Here is a 17550-nt window from a genome sequence, read left to right on the forward strand (position 1 = left end):
TATACGTTATCTTATAAAAATGATATTTGAGAAAATTCAACCTATTTTATTTACGGTAAACTGTTAAACATCGTTATATATAGTTGTTAAAAAAAAACAAAAAGTGCAAATTTCTGATAGATATGTTTGACACATAGCATATGTAAGACACAACCAAAATATTTGAATAAGTTTAGTTTGGGCCATATATGTTTGATACATAAATATCAAACGTTATACATACAAAATTAAAAATTGCATAAAATTATAATAACATCATTTTGAATAAATCTTTTAACTGATTTGGAACATAACGTATCGTGAAATGATATAATTTGATACCTTAATGTTGATTGTTGCATTATTCGAATAAATTTTATTATAATTAATGTGATAATTTGATCAGTTACAATTTTTTTATTTAAAACGTTGATCATGCGTAATTAACTACTCCCTCCATTCAACTCCACACTACCATTATCTATTTTGTACACTATTCATAGTTAAACATTCAATTTCAATTTTCTCCCAATACATAAGTGAAAATATATTCATGTAGAATTTTGTTTTATTCGTCTTTACGAGTACATTAAAAATATCTAACTTTTATATTTTTCGCAAATACGTAGCTAACGATATTTAGCGCGTAAAAGACGCGTTGGCAAACGTGAAAAAAGAAAGTGGTAGTGTGGAGTTGAATGGAGGGAGTATAACTTAGTATTAGTTTTAATTAAAATTATATGTATTTTATTTTAAAACACTGAACTTAAACCTAAAAAAATAAAATTTGAGAAAAAAAAATAATTTATTTTTATTTATAGGTAAAAATATTAAAGGTTATATACGAATTATATTATTTTTCTTCAATTATAATAACAAAATTTTAAAACAGGTCGCGCGAAGCGCGGGATACTACCTAGTTGTAGTTATTACCAAGGATCAAGGGCTTCTTGGAATAAGCCTGCAAATAGCAAATTTTAGGTGTAAAGCTCACTAGTGATTGTAGTTGCTTATTTAGCTTACTGATGGACAACAAATTAAATTTAAAACATTGAACATACAGCACATTAGTCAAAGACAAAGCAGATGTAATATGCACAGTACCAACAGTATCTATCTTAACAGCATGACCATTAGGCAAAGACACAGAATATGGTTTATCTAAGCATCTGAAATCAGAAAATAAAGCCTTATTTGAGCAGAAGTGATCAGTAGCACTTGTGTCTAGTATCCAAGTATTAGAGAAATGATTTGTCTGAGAATGAGAATTGAAATTATGATGTAAAGAACTCGTACCTGCAAAATTTGCAGAAGAAGTACTAGCATCATTGGTACTTGTCTCAGTGGAATTATTACTTGGATGAACACCAGACCCAGATGCACCAGCTTGATGACCTTCAGTGCTAAAAGAACCCTGACTGTTACCTTGTTCATTGTAGAAAGCATTGCCAGCAAAGCGCCTATTCCTGTTCATCAGATGATAACACGAATCCACTGTATGACCATACTTCTTGCAGTTATTGTAGAAGGGAGGAGGAGGCTTTTCTGGTTGCTGAGTTGTTTGATTCTGTTGAATCTGATTATGATTGCTGCTAAAGCCCTAATGATGTTGATTTTGATTTTGAGTATTATGGAAACCTTGATTCTGATTTTGAACAGTATCCTTGCCTTTGTAATTAGGATTGTAACCTTTGTAATTGGGATTACCAGTCTTGTTATAGCCCTGAAAACCCTTATTGGCAGCATTCCCATTACCATTGCCCCAAGAATTATTCTTAAAATTGACATTTTTGGCCAACATTGCTGCTGAATCAGACTGAAACTGGGAGGAATTGTGAATCTCTCGCTGCCTTTCATCTTGCAAAAGATTATTGTAAATCACAGCAAGTTTTGGTAATGGATTCTGCATTATAATGGTACCTCGAATAACTGCATAAGAATCGTTTAAGCCCATCAAGAACTGCACGACACGTTGATACTCCTGAAATTGGGGACTGTTTCTCCTTAGCACCACAATTGCATCTGCATGAACATTTAGGATTCATCCCCATTCCTTCAATATCATCCCTAACAGATTTAACCTTTGTGAAATAAGTAGAGATGCTGTCGCTGCCTTGAGAAAACTCAGTTAACTTCTTCTGAACACTATACAACTGAGCACCATTGGATTGGCCAAATCTTTCTTCAAGTTCAGACCAAGCAATCTCAGCTGTACCACTGTACAAGATAGAATCTGCTATTTCTGGTGAGACTGAGTTCAAAATCCAAGAAAACACAATATCATTGCAGCGCTGCCATTTATTTGCTGTAGCAGATGTAGAAGAAGGTTGTGGGATACTGCCATCAATAAAACCCAGCTTATTTTTAGCAGAGAACAATAAGCATGGACCTCCTCCAACTACCATAACCAATGCCTTCGAAAATCTTTGCCACAAGTTTAACACCTGTGAGATCAGTGTTGTGAATGTAAAGAGGATCATCAACACCTACACCGTTGACTTTTTCTTCTGTTTCTGGCATCTTTCTTGATTTGATAGAAAGTATAAGAGTGAAAAGGAAGAATTTCGAAGATTCAAAGAAAGTAGGAAGATTAAAGTATGGAGATGTGAAGATAAAAGTATGAAGATATGAAGGTATAAGTATGAAGGTATGAAGATGAGAATGATCTATATGAATGCGGAAGCGGAAAAGTAAACAGAAACAAGATCAAGTTAATGATCATGCTCTGATACCATGATGGAGTTTGTATAAGCTCATGATAAAAGAGAGAGAATTGAGAGAGTTATTGTATTGATTGATTATCCGAATTATTATCTGATACAATGCAATTGTTCTACTTATATAGTATTACAGCGTAACTACTTTCCTGATATTTAGGGAAAAGACTAACTACTTGTAACTAACTCTTTAACTGTCTTCTTTATATTCTAACAAGATGTTCATTCTTTGCGGCCCAACTAGTATCCTGAGTACTTGGTGTATAAGCTTTCCAGTCAGTGCCTTTTAACCCACAAGTGATCTTCCTTCTAGCTTTACTATCCACCAAGCATACTTGGCTATATTTGATATGTTCATCAGCTTAGCATCAAAAACACACATACCACCATAATCCTTGACCCTTGTGCTTAGAAAATACAAACTGAGTCCCGAGCCACAGGAGGTAATTCTTATTACAAGATTAATATAATCCTTCAATTATTAAAAGTATACTTTGTATAATATGTACGTTGTGATAATATATTCATTCAAAATTAAATTGATGTACCATAAAACTAAACGGTAACAATACGAAACTAAACATTTGTCGTAATGATTTTATGTTTTGGTATTTGGAGAATATAAGAGTATTGAGTTTCCAATATTTGCCATGGTGAAATCAAGCTATACACAAAAGTCAAAAAAAAAAAAAATTAAGACAAAGGGTATTAAAGTTTTCAATATATATAGTAATACAGAAAGAGCCTTATTCAAGCTGCTCGTCCGAGCCTTGATGGCCAACGTATACACTTATTTGTCACTCTCCTTTCACAATTTATCCCATGGATAAATTCATGTTAAAATACTACCTTTGACCTAATCATACAACTTTCTCAATTCTTTGTACTATTCCACAAATCTACAAACTTGACATTTGTAGAGGTGGACATCAAAAAAAAAACATAGCACACATGCAACATTAATCACTACAAAAACTATCCACAATTATGTCATAAAAGACGCGTTTGCGCCACTTCTCGATACCCAGTTCAGTATCACCATAGTCGTGATTAATTTAATATTAATATTGTATAAAACAAAAGTTTTAGAATATTAATATTAAATTAGATGAAGGGATGATGATACTTAAATTTTGTACTTGGTGAGATTGTATGTATCATTTAGTGACAAGCCGGACCGGTTGATTCCTCCAATTCAACCTCAAAACCTTCGGCAACAAGCCACTTCTCCTTGTAGACGTACCACCTTGAAGCGAAAATAAAGAAGACGAAATTAACCAGACTAATGATCGCCAAGAGCCAATAGAAGTTGTAAAGCCTTCCTTCATTAAGGTTGTCCGCTAACCAAGGGTGTGAATGTCCGGTTAGTGAGTTAACCACGGTAACAATTACCGTACTAAGGAAAAACCCTAGGGCAAGTGTGCTTAAAAATAATCCAGTACTCATTGTTTTCATTCCCTTAGGACATTCCCTTAGGAAAAAGTCTAGTTGTCCGGCGTATATCATGGCTTCACCAGCACCGGTCAAAATAAATTGAGGAATTAGCCAAAACACTGAAATTGGTAAAATGGCATTTTTGTCATGTTCCACGCCATTTACTTCGGCCACACGCAACCTTTTGATCTCCGTTAAGGCGGCTACAGCCATTGCCACTGTGGCAAGAAATAGGCCTACACCAACCCGCCTTAGTGGGGTTAGTCCTTGTGGATTTTTGAACAAACGGGCCGCAATTGGGGCCACTAGACGGTCATATATTGGGACCGTGGCTAAGATACTTGCAATGAGAAAGGCGGTCATTGTTGCTGGCGGGATTTGAAATTTGGACCCGATACGACGGTCCATGGTTTCGGCTTGTGAGACGGAAAATGTGGTCATTTGGGCATGGATAGTCCAAAACTCAATTGTTGTGGCCCAAATTGGGAGCATTCTTAAGATCATTTTCACCTCTTCTATATCTGTTAGAGTTTGTAGGTTCCATTTGCTTGCTTGGGCTGGGTTGTTTTCTATTTCTGGGCCTTTTATGGCTGCCTTGTCCAAAAACCTGCATACATAGCCATCAACACTAAATTATTGGTGGTCCTTAATAGAATAAATTTTATTTTTATGTTTATGGAAATTAGAAGATGCATGAAAATTATTTTCACTTTAAAATGAGTCACATAACATTAACATATGTTAAAATCCTAATTTATACTCCCTCCCATTCAAAATAAACCTCCCTATTTCCTTTTCCGTCAATTCACAATAACCTCCCTATTTCCTTTTTTGGTAAGTGTTTGTGTGGTCCAAATTTAATTGTATGGTGGGTAGTGTATTTGTGTGGTTCAAATTTAATTATATGGTGGGGTAGTGTGTTTCCTTAATATTTGTGCCAAATTGAATAGGGAGGTTTATTGTGAATGGGAGGGAGTATGATTTTTTAATTAACGTGTAACTAGGAATACTTATGTTTATGTCGTGACTAGAAACATCGTGATCACTATTTTAAGAAATAAGTTTTTACTACCTACACTATTTAACTCTGTTACTATTAAATCCATCTCAAGGCATAAAATTGCATCGATTATATTATGTATATGGCGTTCATTTGTTTTAAGACGCCCCTGTCGATAGCCATCATATCTTTATATATTATTTGACTTGATTAGCCAATAATACAAGTGCAATAATGTTAAAATAGTAACCTAACTCCAAACTTCCCCAGTGTTAACTGTTAAGTTTATACGTTAACGTTGTGTTACACCAATAATCGATCGTTGTGTAATTGACATACTCATACAACGAAACACAAGTCGTCCATGTTGTACAAGTTGCACTTGCATGTCAAAGATGCAGTATAATTTCCACCAATAATTAAAAGGGGAAGCAGTTTAACATAGACTAAAAAGACTTGCGTAGAAAAATAAATAGATTGCTTCACATTTTGAGCATAAGACTTTCAAGGTTACTCAACTACGTAGGCAAGAAAAAGATGCTGAATTACATATTTTTTTTGGAAGAATATTTGAGTACTGATGTCCGATTCATTTGATTATCTTTTCTATTTTTTAATAAGGAGTTTTTTAATCAAAGGTAATAAATAATTGAGAGAAAAGGAGTATATTCTTAATTAGCTGCTAAGCTACTTTCTCTGTCAAAATTATTTCTATGACTATTTTTATTATTTTGACGGCTATTTTAATCAAAAATAGACAAGTGACAGTTAAGAAGTAAATTAAAAAATAATTTTATGATTTTTCATTGTAAACAAATGGTTGTCATGCTACCTGCTCCACTGTTTCATCTGATTCTAAGGTATCAAATAGACGAAATGAATATGCAACTAGGGGCCTTGTTTAAGAAACAAATAGACATCAAACAAAGAGACATCTCAGCTTTAATTTAGGTTTGTTTGGGGTTGTCATGACCGACACTAGATTCTTGTTCTTACAAATATAGAATAATGGAGTTTTATTATTTTTTATGCAGTTTTTGGATAGGATTCCTGATATATTTATACAATTTATGTTTTTGATGAAAAAAAGATGGCCTTTTATTGAATTACTATTACTATATACATTTATTTTTAAGTCTATTATAGTGTAATCTTATAGTGTAATATTATCAGTATTATATGTAAAACAATTTGTTATAGCTTATCAAGTTTAATCTAACTAAATACACTATGATCGAAAATTTACTTGTTTTGTGGTTAAGACGAAGCATCTAAGCAAATACAACTTTAATAATTCTACTATCTATAGAGAAGGTAGTCTCATTAGGAAACCTATGTGTGATGTACGGAGTATGTAATAACCAATCTTTTAAAGTGCCAAACTGCCTAAACTATGAAAAGCCCCCACCAAAGCACAAACTCAAAAGCTAAAACAAAATCTTGCAACAACATAAACCTTCCAAACTTTTCTAAATTTGACTTAACTTTTTGGTACACAAACCTTCCCACCTTTATGACTTAACTTATTATAAGAGAATCAAAGGGCAAAAGTTTGATGTGGTGGCAAAAACATTTTGGACGGCTATAATATTATTTGTAATATCTTGAATTAGTTTTTTTGGTAGACTATTTGATTTAGTTCGGATTCGAGTCGGGTAAGATTATTAGGGCTGTAAACTCTCTCTCACTCTCACGAGTTTTAACACTACGGCATTCAGAAGGTTTGAATACGAAACCTCTGGTTAGGTTAGAAAAATTTCTTATTAGTTTTAAAATAAATCTACTCATAGATGAGAGAATCTTTAGGCCATTACCAATTTAATAATAACACACTCCCTAATTAATCAAGTCTAAATGTTAGAAATTGGTCCACAATTACACTTAATAAAGAGACAATTACTGTGGTCACGGATCGAGATGTGCACGATCTAATCCGATCTTCAAAACCACGCAGATTATTGATTGCATCAAAGTATCCAAACCCTTCTAAGAAATTCTCACTAACATGCATGTTTATAGTAAGGTTACTTTCCATAAATTCATGCCATAATTTCTTCGTCCTTATTGTTTCAAGACCTTAGAGGGGACCAAGAATTAATCAATTGATAATCTTGGAATTATCGCGTTATTTTATTTAATCTTAGCTAATAATTAAACAAACTCTTAAAAGATGTGAGGTCATTACAAAATACAGATACATCAAGTTATTATCACGAATCTCAGATATTTTATTAGACGGTTTAATAATAACATTATTATAAAACTGGCTTATACTCATGTGATATATAAATGACCAACTTGTTCTTTGAGTTAATATAGAGATCAATGAGTTGTGTAGTCTTACAAAACTATTTCTAAAGAGACGTATTTGCATGTTATTGATAAATATTGACGTCTCACCTAGATCAAACAGGTTTTCCTACTACTGTGCATGCATCATCACTAGCTAGCTATACTTGGTTTATTTTGCAACTTGGTGCATAATTCAACTACTTTTAATACGGTGGCTTACTTCATTATAGATATTAGGATTCAGGTCAAGTTCGGGTCCCCAATTCGGGTATCGAATAAGGTTTAATTCATGTTATTCAGGTCTGGTCGGGTCGGGTCAATGTTACTGGGCTTACCTAAACACCTCTATTATTGTTATTTTTGACATTTTCATAAACAAAGCATTGAAAAAAAGTCAAAAGGTCAAAGATAAAACAGTAAAAAGTTAAAAGTTAAAAGTTAGGCAAAACTAACCGGAATTGCTTGCTATGAGGTAACTTTTGCTTCTTCTTGACACTAGTCTCAGCCATGTCATCAACGTTGAAAAGTTGTGACACGTCAGCAGGCAATTCCATTTTCCTATTTCTCCAAGCCGCAACAAAAACCGCAGCAAATTGAGTCAACGGACTCCCATCAAGTTTCTTAAAACGGTACCGTTTCGTCCCACAAAGGAACGCAATTAGACACACAACAATTGCAACAGCACATATTCCATATCCCCATTTACGTCCCAAATTATCTTCTATGTATACCAAAATTGTCACGGCTGCCATGGACCCAATACTCACTATGAAATAGAACCAATTGAAGAAGGTTGTCATTCTAGCCTTCTCCCCCTCGTCTTTGTCATCAAACTGGTCTGATCCGAACCCTGATACACTGGATTTAAGTCCACCGGTTCCTAGGGCCGTTAGGTATAGGGCTAAGTGTAGAACCCCGAGTTGTGTACCGTTTGCTGGTATGCATGTTGATGAGTGCTCGACACATGCAGGTGGACGTAAATTTGGGATTATGGTTGATATTGTCAAGATGGTTACACCCTGTACAGAAAGATAAGTCGGTAATAAGATACTGGTATATCATCGGTACAGAATAATATAAAATCGCTTTCTTCGAAAAAGTTTAAAACACTTGTCATTATTTCCCAGTTGTTGATAGATTCTTTAAAAATGTCAAAATCTTGGACACAAAAAAACGATCTTCCCCGAGCAAGATGTTAAAGTAGAAATGTGATCTTACCAAAGCCTGGACCGTTGCAAAGATAGCAATTGTCAAGTACCTGTCAAAAGAAGGGGACAATAAACAAACATAATTAGTTGATCATCATATATTTACATAAAATCCTCAAAGAGGTCGGTGATCTACCCTGGCCTTGGATTGGGTAAACCTACCCTTTAACCTAACGTTTTTTGAACCAAAAAAACAAAACATAAATATAAGATCAACAAACAAATCTTCTCATAAAGCTAATTAATTGATAACCATACTAAATGTTTGTTTTTTCATTTAAAATCATCCTTAAACATTTTTGCTAGTTCATGGGTTAGGAGTCAGGACTTGGTGAAGGCACGATAAATAAATACTTTTTTTCCCACCGTCTTCAGTGGAAAATGTTATATTTTGAACTTATTATACATTTATACTTGTCTCCTCTTATCTATTACTCTGTACTTTTTATAATATCATTTCTTTTATATCATATCACATTAATATTGTATTATACAAGTATACCACGGAGTATTATGTATATAATACTCTCTAAATTCATTGATACTAGACGATACTTCATATAATACCCGACTTAATTTATGTGGCCTAAACCATGAGTTTTTTGATAAAAATGGACAAAATCCAGCTTGAATAGAGATAACTTAGGACCAGAATATCGATTAAACGTTGTAAAGTGACAAGTCCACTTCACAAGTCACTTGCATTAATTGAAATGTGCACAAGTTTGTATTACTACGTATCATTCACGTTCTTGTATATTGATCATAGGACCATAACTTGTCACTGTTAAATTCCAAAAATTCCTCATTTAGTGAATCTTTTCCGTTGATTCCAAGTTTCTCAAAGTAGAAAGCCCCACTTTTCCTCTTCTATAAACTTTTAGGACCTCCTAATATGTCTTATTCTCTTTTATACATGTCATAACTCATACGTAGTTGCTTCCTCTTTTCGTAATGAATTTCCACGTCATTTATGCATAAATTATTTGAAACTTATTACTTTAAGATCATTAATAGGCCGAACCTTGTAACTTTATAAGATTGGAAAATGTAAAACGACAATATTAATAAAACAAGTATTAATTATTTTGTATATGTTTATGTCGTATTATTTTGAGTACAATAACAGGTAAACCTAGATTGTATCTTATAGAACTATTAGTATTGTATAGGAGCTTTTGAGCTTAGGATTAAATCAAATATTTATAAGTACTCCCCATAAGATATTATTTATTTATTTAAAAAAATTGTTTATTACACTTTATTAGACTCCAAAATGTAAGGAGGTAATGGAATATTATTATTAGAAGAAAAAAAAAGCTAAAATAAAATTGAGAACAAATTTTTTATTGGTTTGTTGGTAATAAGTGATAAACCATATATTCTATTTGTCTTATCTTGCAATAACACCGAATATTGTCTAATTTGCTAAAATGAAAGTAACTAGATCAAAATATTACTCCCTCTATAAAATTCACGCGTATTATTACAACTTTTTGAAAATATGAAATTAGTCGATCTAATATTATAACAACTTTTTTTTTGAAAATACGAAATTAGTTGTTCTGATAAATCAAATGTGACAATTTAACAAGATACTTCGCGTATATTTAGATGAATTAACGATCAAAATCTACACAATTAAAGTCAAAGAGGGATATAATTTGGGACGAAGGGAGTATAAAAGAAGTTAGGATTCTATAAATGGACGTAAAACGAGTATATATAATAGAAAAACTAACCGGCCAAGGAAAGTGTCAGCAACGAAGCCACCAAGAAGACATAACATGAAAGACGTGCCAAGGAAATTGGTGACGGTATTAGCTGAGGTTGCATTGCCTAAATGCATTACCCCAGTTAAGTATGTCACCAAATTGAACGCAATTCCTAGTGTTATCAACCTTTCACACGTCTCAACACCTACAAAAACACATATTACCGTCAAATATGAACAGAGTCAGGATTTATAGTTATTGACACGAAAAAGTGACCTAAAAAATTTTTTTTAGGAATTTTTAACATTAAATTTCAACATTTTCAACCTATTGAAAAGGAATTAAAACTTTATATCAAAGGTTAGTCTTTTGAATGTCTAGGGTTAAGGCATCCACTGCTAACGGAGTTGAGATCATCTATCCTATTTTTATATCCCATCTTTTATCCCATTGCTTTTATCTAGCGACACATCATCATTCACGTAATAAAACTGATAGCAGTTTCAGTTTAAACTAATGATGTGTCACGAAGAATACATAGTGAAATACGGTAAAATGGGACAGAGAATTTGCTCTCCTGCTGACACACCTCGCTTAGACACTATAATACGTGTAATAATAACTTTTGTTATAAAACAATAGTGGAGTTAAGAAGGCTAAGCTAGCTGACATCAGGTCATCAAATATTGAAAAAGAAGTTAGTAATTAAGGATTAATGAAGCACCTAGGATCATGGCTGAGCTAACCCAGCCACCGGTTTTCGAGCGGTTAGCCGGAAGACCCTTGTAGTCCCATGCATCGGAGAGTGTTTTTCCAAAATCATCGGTTATAGGAAGAGCCATTGCAAGTTTAGGAGTAGGAATATTAGAGAGGGAAATAAAAAGAGAGATTCTTGGAAGTTATTATGAATGAGAGAATATGGAGAGGAAGTGACCTTTTTATAGCTGTGGATTGGGAAGGAAAAAATAGGCAGAGGGAGCAAAATAATGTAACTCATTACATGTCATGTATCATTGTGGACCAACCTTGATGTATAAATTATTCTTTGTTTATTACTAAACTTGTAATTATGATAATTGACAACCCGGGTTGAGCTAGAAGAATCAATTGAATCAATTATATGGAATTAATAAAACATTTTTAAATATTCTTATCACCCTAATTTTGAAGACAAGTGTATTGCAAGATTAGTATCTTATCTTGAGACCAACTCATAAATTAACAAAAATTTGATGTGTATGGGTTCATTATTTACTTTATGGATAATTAATCGGGTTTGTATAAATTGTTCTTTTTTTTCCTATATTTTCAGGATGTTATGAGTTTACTGGCATAGAACGAGGTTTTAAGCCTCACAAGACAATTTATACGTGATCGAATAATAAAACAATACTCCTTATCATATATGCTCATGTGAATTAGCTTCTTTTCGTAGTATATACATTTGATATTATGAAACATCTTTCTTCTGGTATCATCATTTATATGACTTATCGATTTTTCTAACATGTGCCCTTAGAGACAAATATTAAGAAAGTTTAAATGGAAAGTAACAATAAATAAAGTATTGGAATCTGGAAAAAATGATTTATAAATTTAAATTTTCCATAATAATGTCTATCATAAAAAATTTCATTTACGTTTTCTTAACATGTGCCCTTAAGATATATTTTAGAAAAATCGACGATTTATTATGTATGATTGTAAAAAAACCTAACATGAGTGGTGGTTCACTTTTGACTTTGTACTAATTTAGTTGGTTATTTTAAGTTAATTCATCTAAAAGTACCTCGTCCGATATTGGATTACCCATTTGACAACAAATACTTGCTTTTGTGAGTGATATGATTGTGCATGTGAGCTTAACTAGTTTATTAACCATAGTATCAAGTCGTTCTACTTTTATACTTTGTTCCTACTTTTTGAGATTAGTACGAGCATATTTTATGTTAATCTACTCTATAATTCATCAAAATATCTACATATGTGATCATTGGTACATAAAGACAATTTAAAAGTTCATATTATCACGGTTTGTAGCGAAAATAAGGGAAATTAGCAAGGACGGTCGCTCCCCCTGAACAATGCAACACATGAAAATTTCAATTTAAAATTTCAATTTTTTTAAAAATGTTTACCTCATTGCATTATTAATTCGTCCTCTTAGGAACGGATTTTTATTTTCTATCGTTTTACGGGTAAAATAAATATAATGCTTAGAATCACTTACGTGAAAGCTCAATTAATTTCACACCGCAATGTTACAATAATTATTGTATATAATATTCTATATTCTTTCCGTCTCAATCAATAGTTTACATTACTTTGTTTCCCCATTCATAAAATTAAGCAAATGTAAATTATTCACTGGAATAAAGGGAGTATTATATACTCATCCCTATTTAGTTAGGCATTTATACCTATATTTGACATGAGGGAATTAATAGGTCTTATACTATAGCTCACTAGAATATCTTTATACTATCAACTTTTTTGTATGAACCTCAAATTGGGTGGAAAAGATGAAAATACCAAAAAAAGGGTAGGCAACTTTATTAAGGTTTGAAAATGTCATCCAGGAATAGGACCAAAGAAGTAAATATCCAAGGATTGAGGGAAAGCGCACAAAAAAAGAATGTAGGGCAGCAAATGAACGTAAGCGCAACACCGCTCATTGTGGCTCACTATTGTAGTAACTATATATGCCCTTAAAACTCTTAATTTACTCCAAATACAATAGTGACTTATGTTTTCCATGCATGTTCGATTGTATCGTATTATGAACCAAATACCCCCTTAATTTACTCCAAATACATTTATAAAAGAAAAAAGTTAAATGATGAGCATCAATATCGTTGGGTCGATCTCCTAGTAAAATAAAATGTGATATGGAGTACAATATTACGGAGTAATAATTATCTTTTAATTTATTACTTACTTGAAAACATGTCCAGTATATACTTTTATGTCAGACGGTCTTGATGGACACTATATCACGTGAGTAGGTAAGTTAATTTCTTCATCGTGTGAGAGTTCATATTTCTTTCCACATTTTTGCTATTTCTTTTTTTTATCAACCAAACAACCCTTCGTCCTTGTATTTAATTCCTAAGAACTTTCATTTTATGTGAATTGCCGAAAAGATAAAACAATTACTGTATAGTCTCTTTTTATCACAAATTCTTGTTTAAGGCGGGTTGAAGTTAACACATCACACACTCACTCATAATAAATAATCAAGTGGTGTTAGTCCAGTGGTAGCCGGGTTAAACCTTAAAGCTTGCAGAAATGCAGAAGTTGAGAGGTCATGGGTTCGACTACCAGCTGGGACGATGATCACTTGGCCACTGTAGCCCCCAAAAGGGTGGCTTACATGATCCATGTGGTGGTGCGGGAATGTATGGGCTCAGAGGAGACTCAACCCCCCGTTATCAAAAAAAAAAAAAAAATGTTAAAATGAGACGGAGAGTTCATGAAAGGTCGTAACAAAATCCGTCTTAAGCAAGATTTACTATCTCTTTATATTTATACTTTTATAGATGTAAATATGAAGCGAGGGTTTTGTAATAAAACAAAACAAATACTCCCTTTTATTCACTATGATGTTTCACATTGCTTTTTGGGTAGTTTTTAAGAGAATTGAGATTTTTGGTGGAAAAGGGAGGAAATTGAAAGTAAGAGAGAAAATGTGGGGTCATAAGTCTTAAGAACCACAAATTATAGACTAATAAGAAAAGTGAAAGATCTTAGTGAATTTGTCATTTTAGGAAATATAGAAGATGTTAGAGAATATAAGGGAGTATAACAATCATATAAAATTATAAATAGGATGAAAGGAAAAGAACAACTTTGTGTATTATTAACTTTACCAGTTATCACCTATGTTATGCTCTTGCTATTTGATTCTAACATACGGAGAAATATAATACTCGTAGATTCAATGATACACATTATTCTTTCAGCTGATCCAAAAGGCACTTTGATTCCATTGACTGCTCAACAAGTGGACTGAATCTAATTATAGCAGGTTTACAGAAGGCTCCCTTCATTTATTTATTCAATTATTATCGTTTTATAAAGAATTACAATCCCCTATTTGCTAAATAAATAGGCGAGCTCACATATTTTCCCTCCAAAAAGCATCCTTTTTTAAATGAGGAAAGTAGTGATCATCTAAATAAATAGATGTGCATTAACTAAATAAGTTAATAATTATAATGTTTCTCATTAAAATTATTAACTTCATCAAATTATATAATTTTAACTAAACTCTAAACTATAATTTTTTAAGTAAAATGTAAATAATATAAAATTATAAACTGTTAAATCTTTTATTACTGCTATTATTAGAGACCCATATATACAGGTTATACTACGCATAAACAAAACTATAAATCATTTTTATTAATTTCATAACAAAAAAAATGAGATGATTTATAAACTGGAATCATTAGGGTTCTGGTATAAAAAAAATACATTTTTAGCATTTACTCAATTCTCTTAAATTATATTTTCAAATTAATTTTCAGTTTTAATTTTTTCCTCAAACAAAATACAATAACAAGAAAATTTAACACTAAGTGGATACCACTATTATTTATATATCTTATTAAATATAAAAAATAATATATACCGTGCATTTATTGCACGGGTTCTAAACTAGTTACAGTAACCAATAAAAATAAGTGAGACAATGTGGGGTTATAAGTTATTATAACTACAAATATTAGACAAATAAAAAAAGTGGAAGATCTTTATAAATTTACCCTTTTAGAAAATATGAAAGATTTTGTTAGTCAATCTAGTATATTGTAAATATTCTAGTAGATAATATCTTTATATTATGTTAATCTTGTAACCATATTTAGTTAGTGATATCCTCCAATTTAGGAATGTAATTAGCTAAGTTAGGTTGTACACTAAGTATATATTTCTAATGCAATACAAACCCTATTCAAGGGATTCATGTAAGTTGACATGGTATCAGGCTATTGAAGTCGATTTTCGATCTTCTTCTCTTTTGATTCCTATGCCTTGTATTTTTTCGAAAATACTTTCATCATCATGACTAAAGAGGACGGCATACCCTCCTCCTCCTCAAAAACTCCCCTCCATCCCGTGTATACAGTCACCAATATCCAAAATAAGGTTCGTGTTCTCGACGGCACGAAAGTCACATACGCATCTTGGGTTCGCCTCTTCAAGGTACATGCTTTGGGTCACGATGTTTTGTCTCACATAGACGGAACCGATGCCCCCGCTAAAACTCATGAGTCTTATGCCTCGTGGGTGAAGATTGATGCACATGTGCTCCAATGGATATACGGTACCCTCAGCGACGAACTCCTACCACGTGTGTTAGAAGACGAATCTACTGCTCGCGAAGCTTGGCTACGGGTGGAGAACATCTTCAACAATAATAAAGGGGCTCGTGCTACTGCTCTTAAGGCCGAGTTCAATGCGATCCGTCTCGAGAATTTTCCATCACTTGAGGCATACTGGCAACGCCTCCGTGAATTGGCCGGGATGCTCAAAGATGTCGACGCCGCCGACTCTGACCGTCGCCTTGTCATTCAACTGGTACGTGGCCTACCTAGTGAATATGACACCGTCGCATCATATATTAATCAGATTACCCCTAGTTTTGAAACTGCTCGTAGCATGTTAGAATTAGAATTGCATCGTAAATCGAGCCGTGATGAGCCTGCCATGGCTCTAGCCGCACTGGCTGCCCCTCCCCCTGAATAGTGAATCGAACCCGCACCCAATGCAACCTCGGGTCCTCCACGTCAGCCTTATAGTAACAACAATAATAATCGTAACAACAATAATAATAATCGTTACTATCGCCGCTCAAATAATAATAGTAATAATCGAAATAATAATTCACAAGGCAACAGGTAACAACAACACGCCTCTGCCTCTTTTCCAAATCAAGCCCAAATACCCACCCAATGGGGCCCACCACCAAACTGGCCCGCACCCTGGACACCCCCACCTTCTCTGTACCCATCTTACCCCGGCTGGGTCCCCTGGCCAACGCAGCCTCCACGGTCTCAGTTCAACCGTGGACAGCAGTCGCGACAAGGGCAGGCATATATATATGCTAGAGACGGAGGCTCCTCAACCGACAGATTTGAGCCAAGCGTTCCAGGCCTTATCGGTGCAAAATCAGTTCGAACCATGGTACATGGATATGGGAGCATCATCACATCTCACTTCTGACCCAGGTATGATTGCTTCTCCTTTTAATACGAGTAAAATTCAATCCATCTATGTGGGTAACGGTAATAGCATACCAGTTTTGGGCTCAGGTACATCACACATAACAACAAATTCTCGTTCCCTTCAATTACGACATATTCTTCACACCCCTAACATTATTAAAAATCTGATATCCGTTCGTCAATTTACCAAAGATAATAATGTTAGCGTTGAATTTGACCCGTTTGGCTTTTCTGTGAAGGATATTCCGACTGGGAAAATGATTTTGCGGAGTGACAGTGACGGAGAACTCTACCCCGTGTCTACAAGCCCCAACCCGAGTCAATCCGTGTCGCCCCACGCTCTTCTTGTTTATGGTCAAGACGTATGGCATTCCCGTCTCGGCCATCCAGGGTCTTTTATTTTAAGTTTATTAAATTCCCAACGTCGTATTTCTTGTAATAAAGAGCATACTATGAACTTGTGTCCGTCTTGTCAAATTGGTAAACACAAGCGACTTCCTTTCTATGATTCGAATTCTAAAACTCTTGCTCCTTTTGATATTGTGCATTGTGATTTGTGGACGTCACCTATATTGAGTAAAAGTGGCTTCAAATATTATATGGTCCTTATTGATAATTTTACTCAATTTGTCTGGGTATATCCTCTCAAGTTTAAGTCCCAAGTGTTTGATAAATTCACTCAATTTGCTAATTTTGTCCAAACCCAGTTTCACACGAAAATTAAATCATTTCAATGCGATATGGGTCGTGAGTTTGACAATAATGCCTTCACCGAATTTTCTCACAAAAATGGCCTAGTTTTTCGTTTTTCGTGTCCCAAACATCCCCTCAAAATGGCATGTCCGAACTAATGATTCGCCGACTAAATGATATCGTTCTGGTCCTCCTTCAACATGCCTCTCTTCCACCACATTTTTGGGTTGATGCCCTTCACGCAGCCACACATCTCCATAATATACTTCCCACATTGACCCTAAA

General features: G+C 33.8%; 3 protein-coding genes across 3 annotated transcripts; 1 reads left to right on the forward strand and 2 right to left on the reverse strand.

Annotated features, from left to right (window-relative positions):
* Nucleotides 1–918: 918 nt before the first annotated feature.
* LOC141588779 (uncharacterized) lies at nucleotides 919–2499 on the reverse strand. The gene is made up of 5 exons (XM_074410205.1): nucleotides 2369–2499; nucleotides 2012–2316; nucleotides 1618–1908; nucleotides 1041–1524; nucleotides 919–940 (listed from the first exon to the last, which is right to left on the reverse strand). Exons 1-5 carry the CDS (start codon nucleotides 2497–2499, stop codon nucleotides 919–921), a joined length of 1233 nt encoding a protein of 410 aa, XP_074266306.1.
* A 1240-nt stretch (nucleotides 2500–3739) lies between these two features.
* On the reverse strand, nucleotides 3740–11279 carry LOC141587358 (protein NRT1/ PTR FAMILY 6.3-like). The gene is made up of 5 exons (XM_074408825.1): nucleotides 11070–11279; nucleotides 10373–10550; nucleotides 8641–8680; nucleotides 7876–8441; nucleotides 3740–4737 (listed from the first exon to the last, which is right to left on the reverse strand). Exons 1-5 carry the CDS (start codon nucleotides 11185–11187, stop codon nucleotides 3858–3860), a joined length of 1782 nt encoding a protein of 593 aa, XP_074264926.1. The 5' UTR covers nucleotides 11188–11279; the 3' UTR covers nucleotides 3740–3857.
* A 4130-nt stretch (nucleotides 11280–15409) lies between these two features.
* On the forward strand, nucleotides 15410–16093 carry LOC141588780 (uncharacterized). Its single transcript, XM_074410206.1, has one exon. It carries the CDS (start codon nucleotides 15410–15412, stop codon nucleotides 16091–16093), a length of 684 nt encoding a protein of 227 aa, XP_074266307.1.
* Nucleotides 16094–17550: the final 1457 nt, after the last annotated feature.

This window comes from Silene latifolia, chromosome 6, assembly GCF_048544455.1.
Source record: "Silene latifolia isolate original U9 population chromosome 6, ASM4854445v1, whole genome shotgun sequence".
In the NCBI taxonomy this organism is placed as follows: domain Eukaryota; kingdom Viridiplantae; phylum Streptophyta; class Magnoliopsida; order Caryophyllales; family Caryophyllaceae; genus Silene; species Silene latifolia.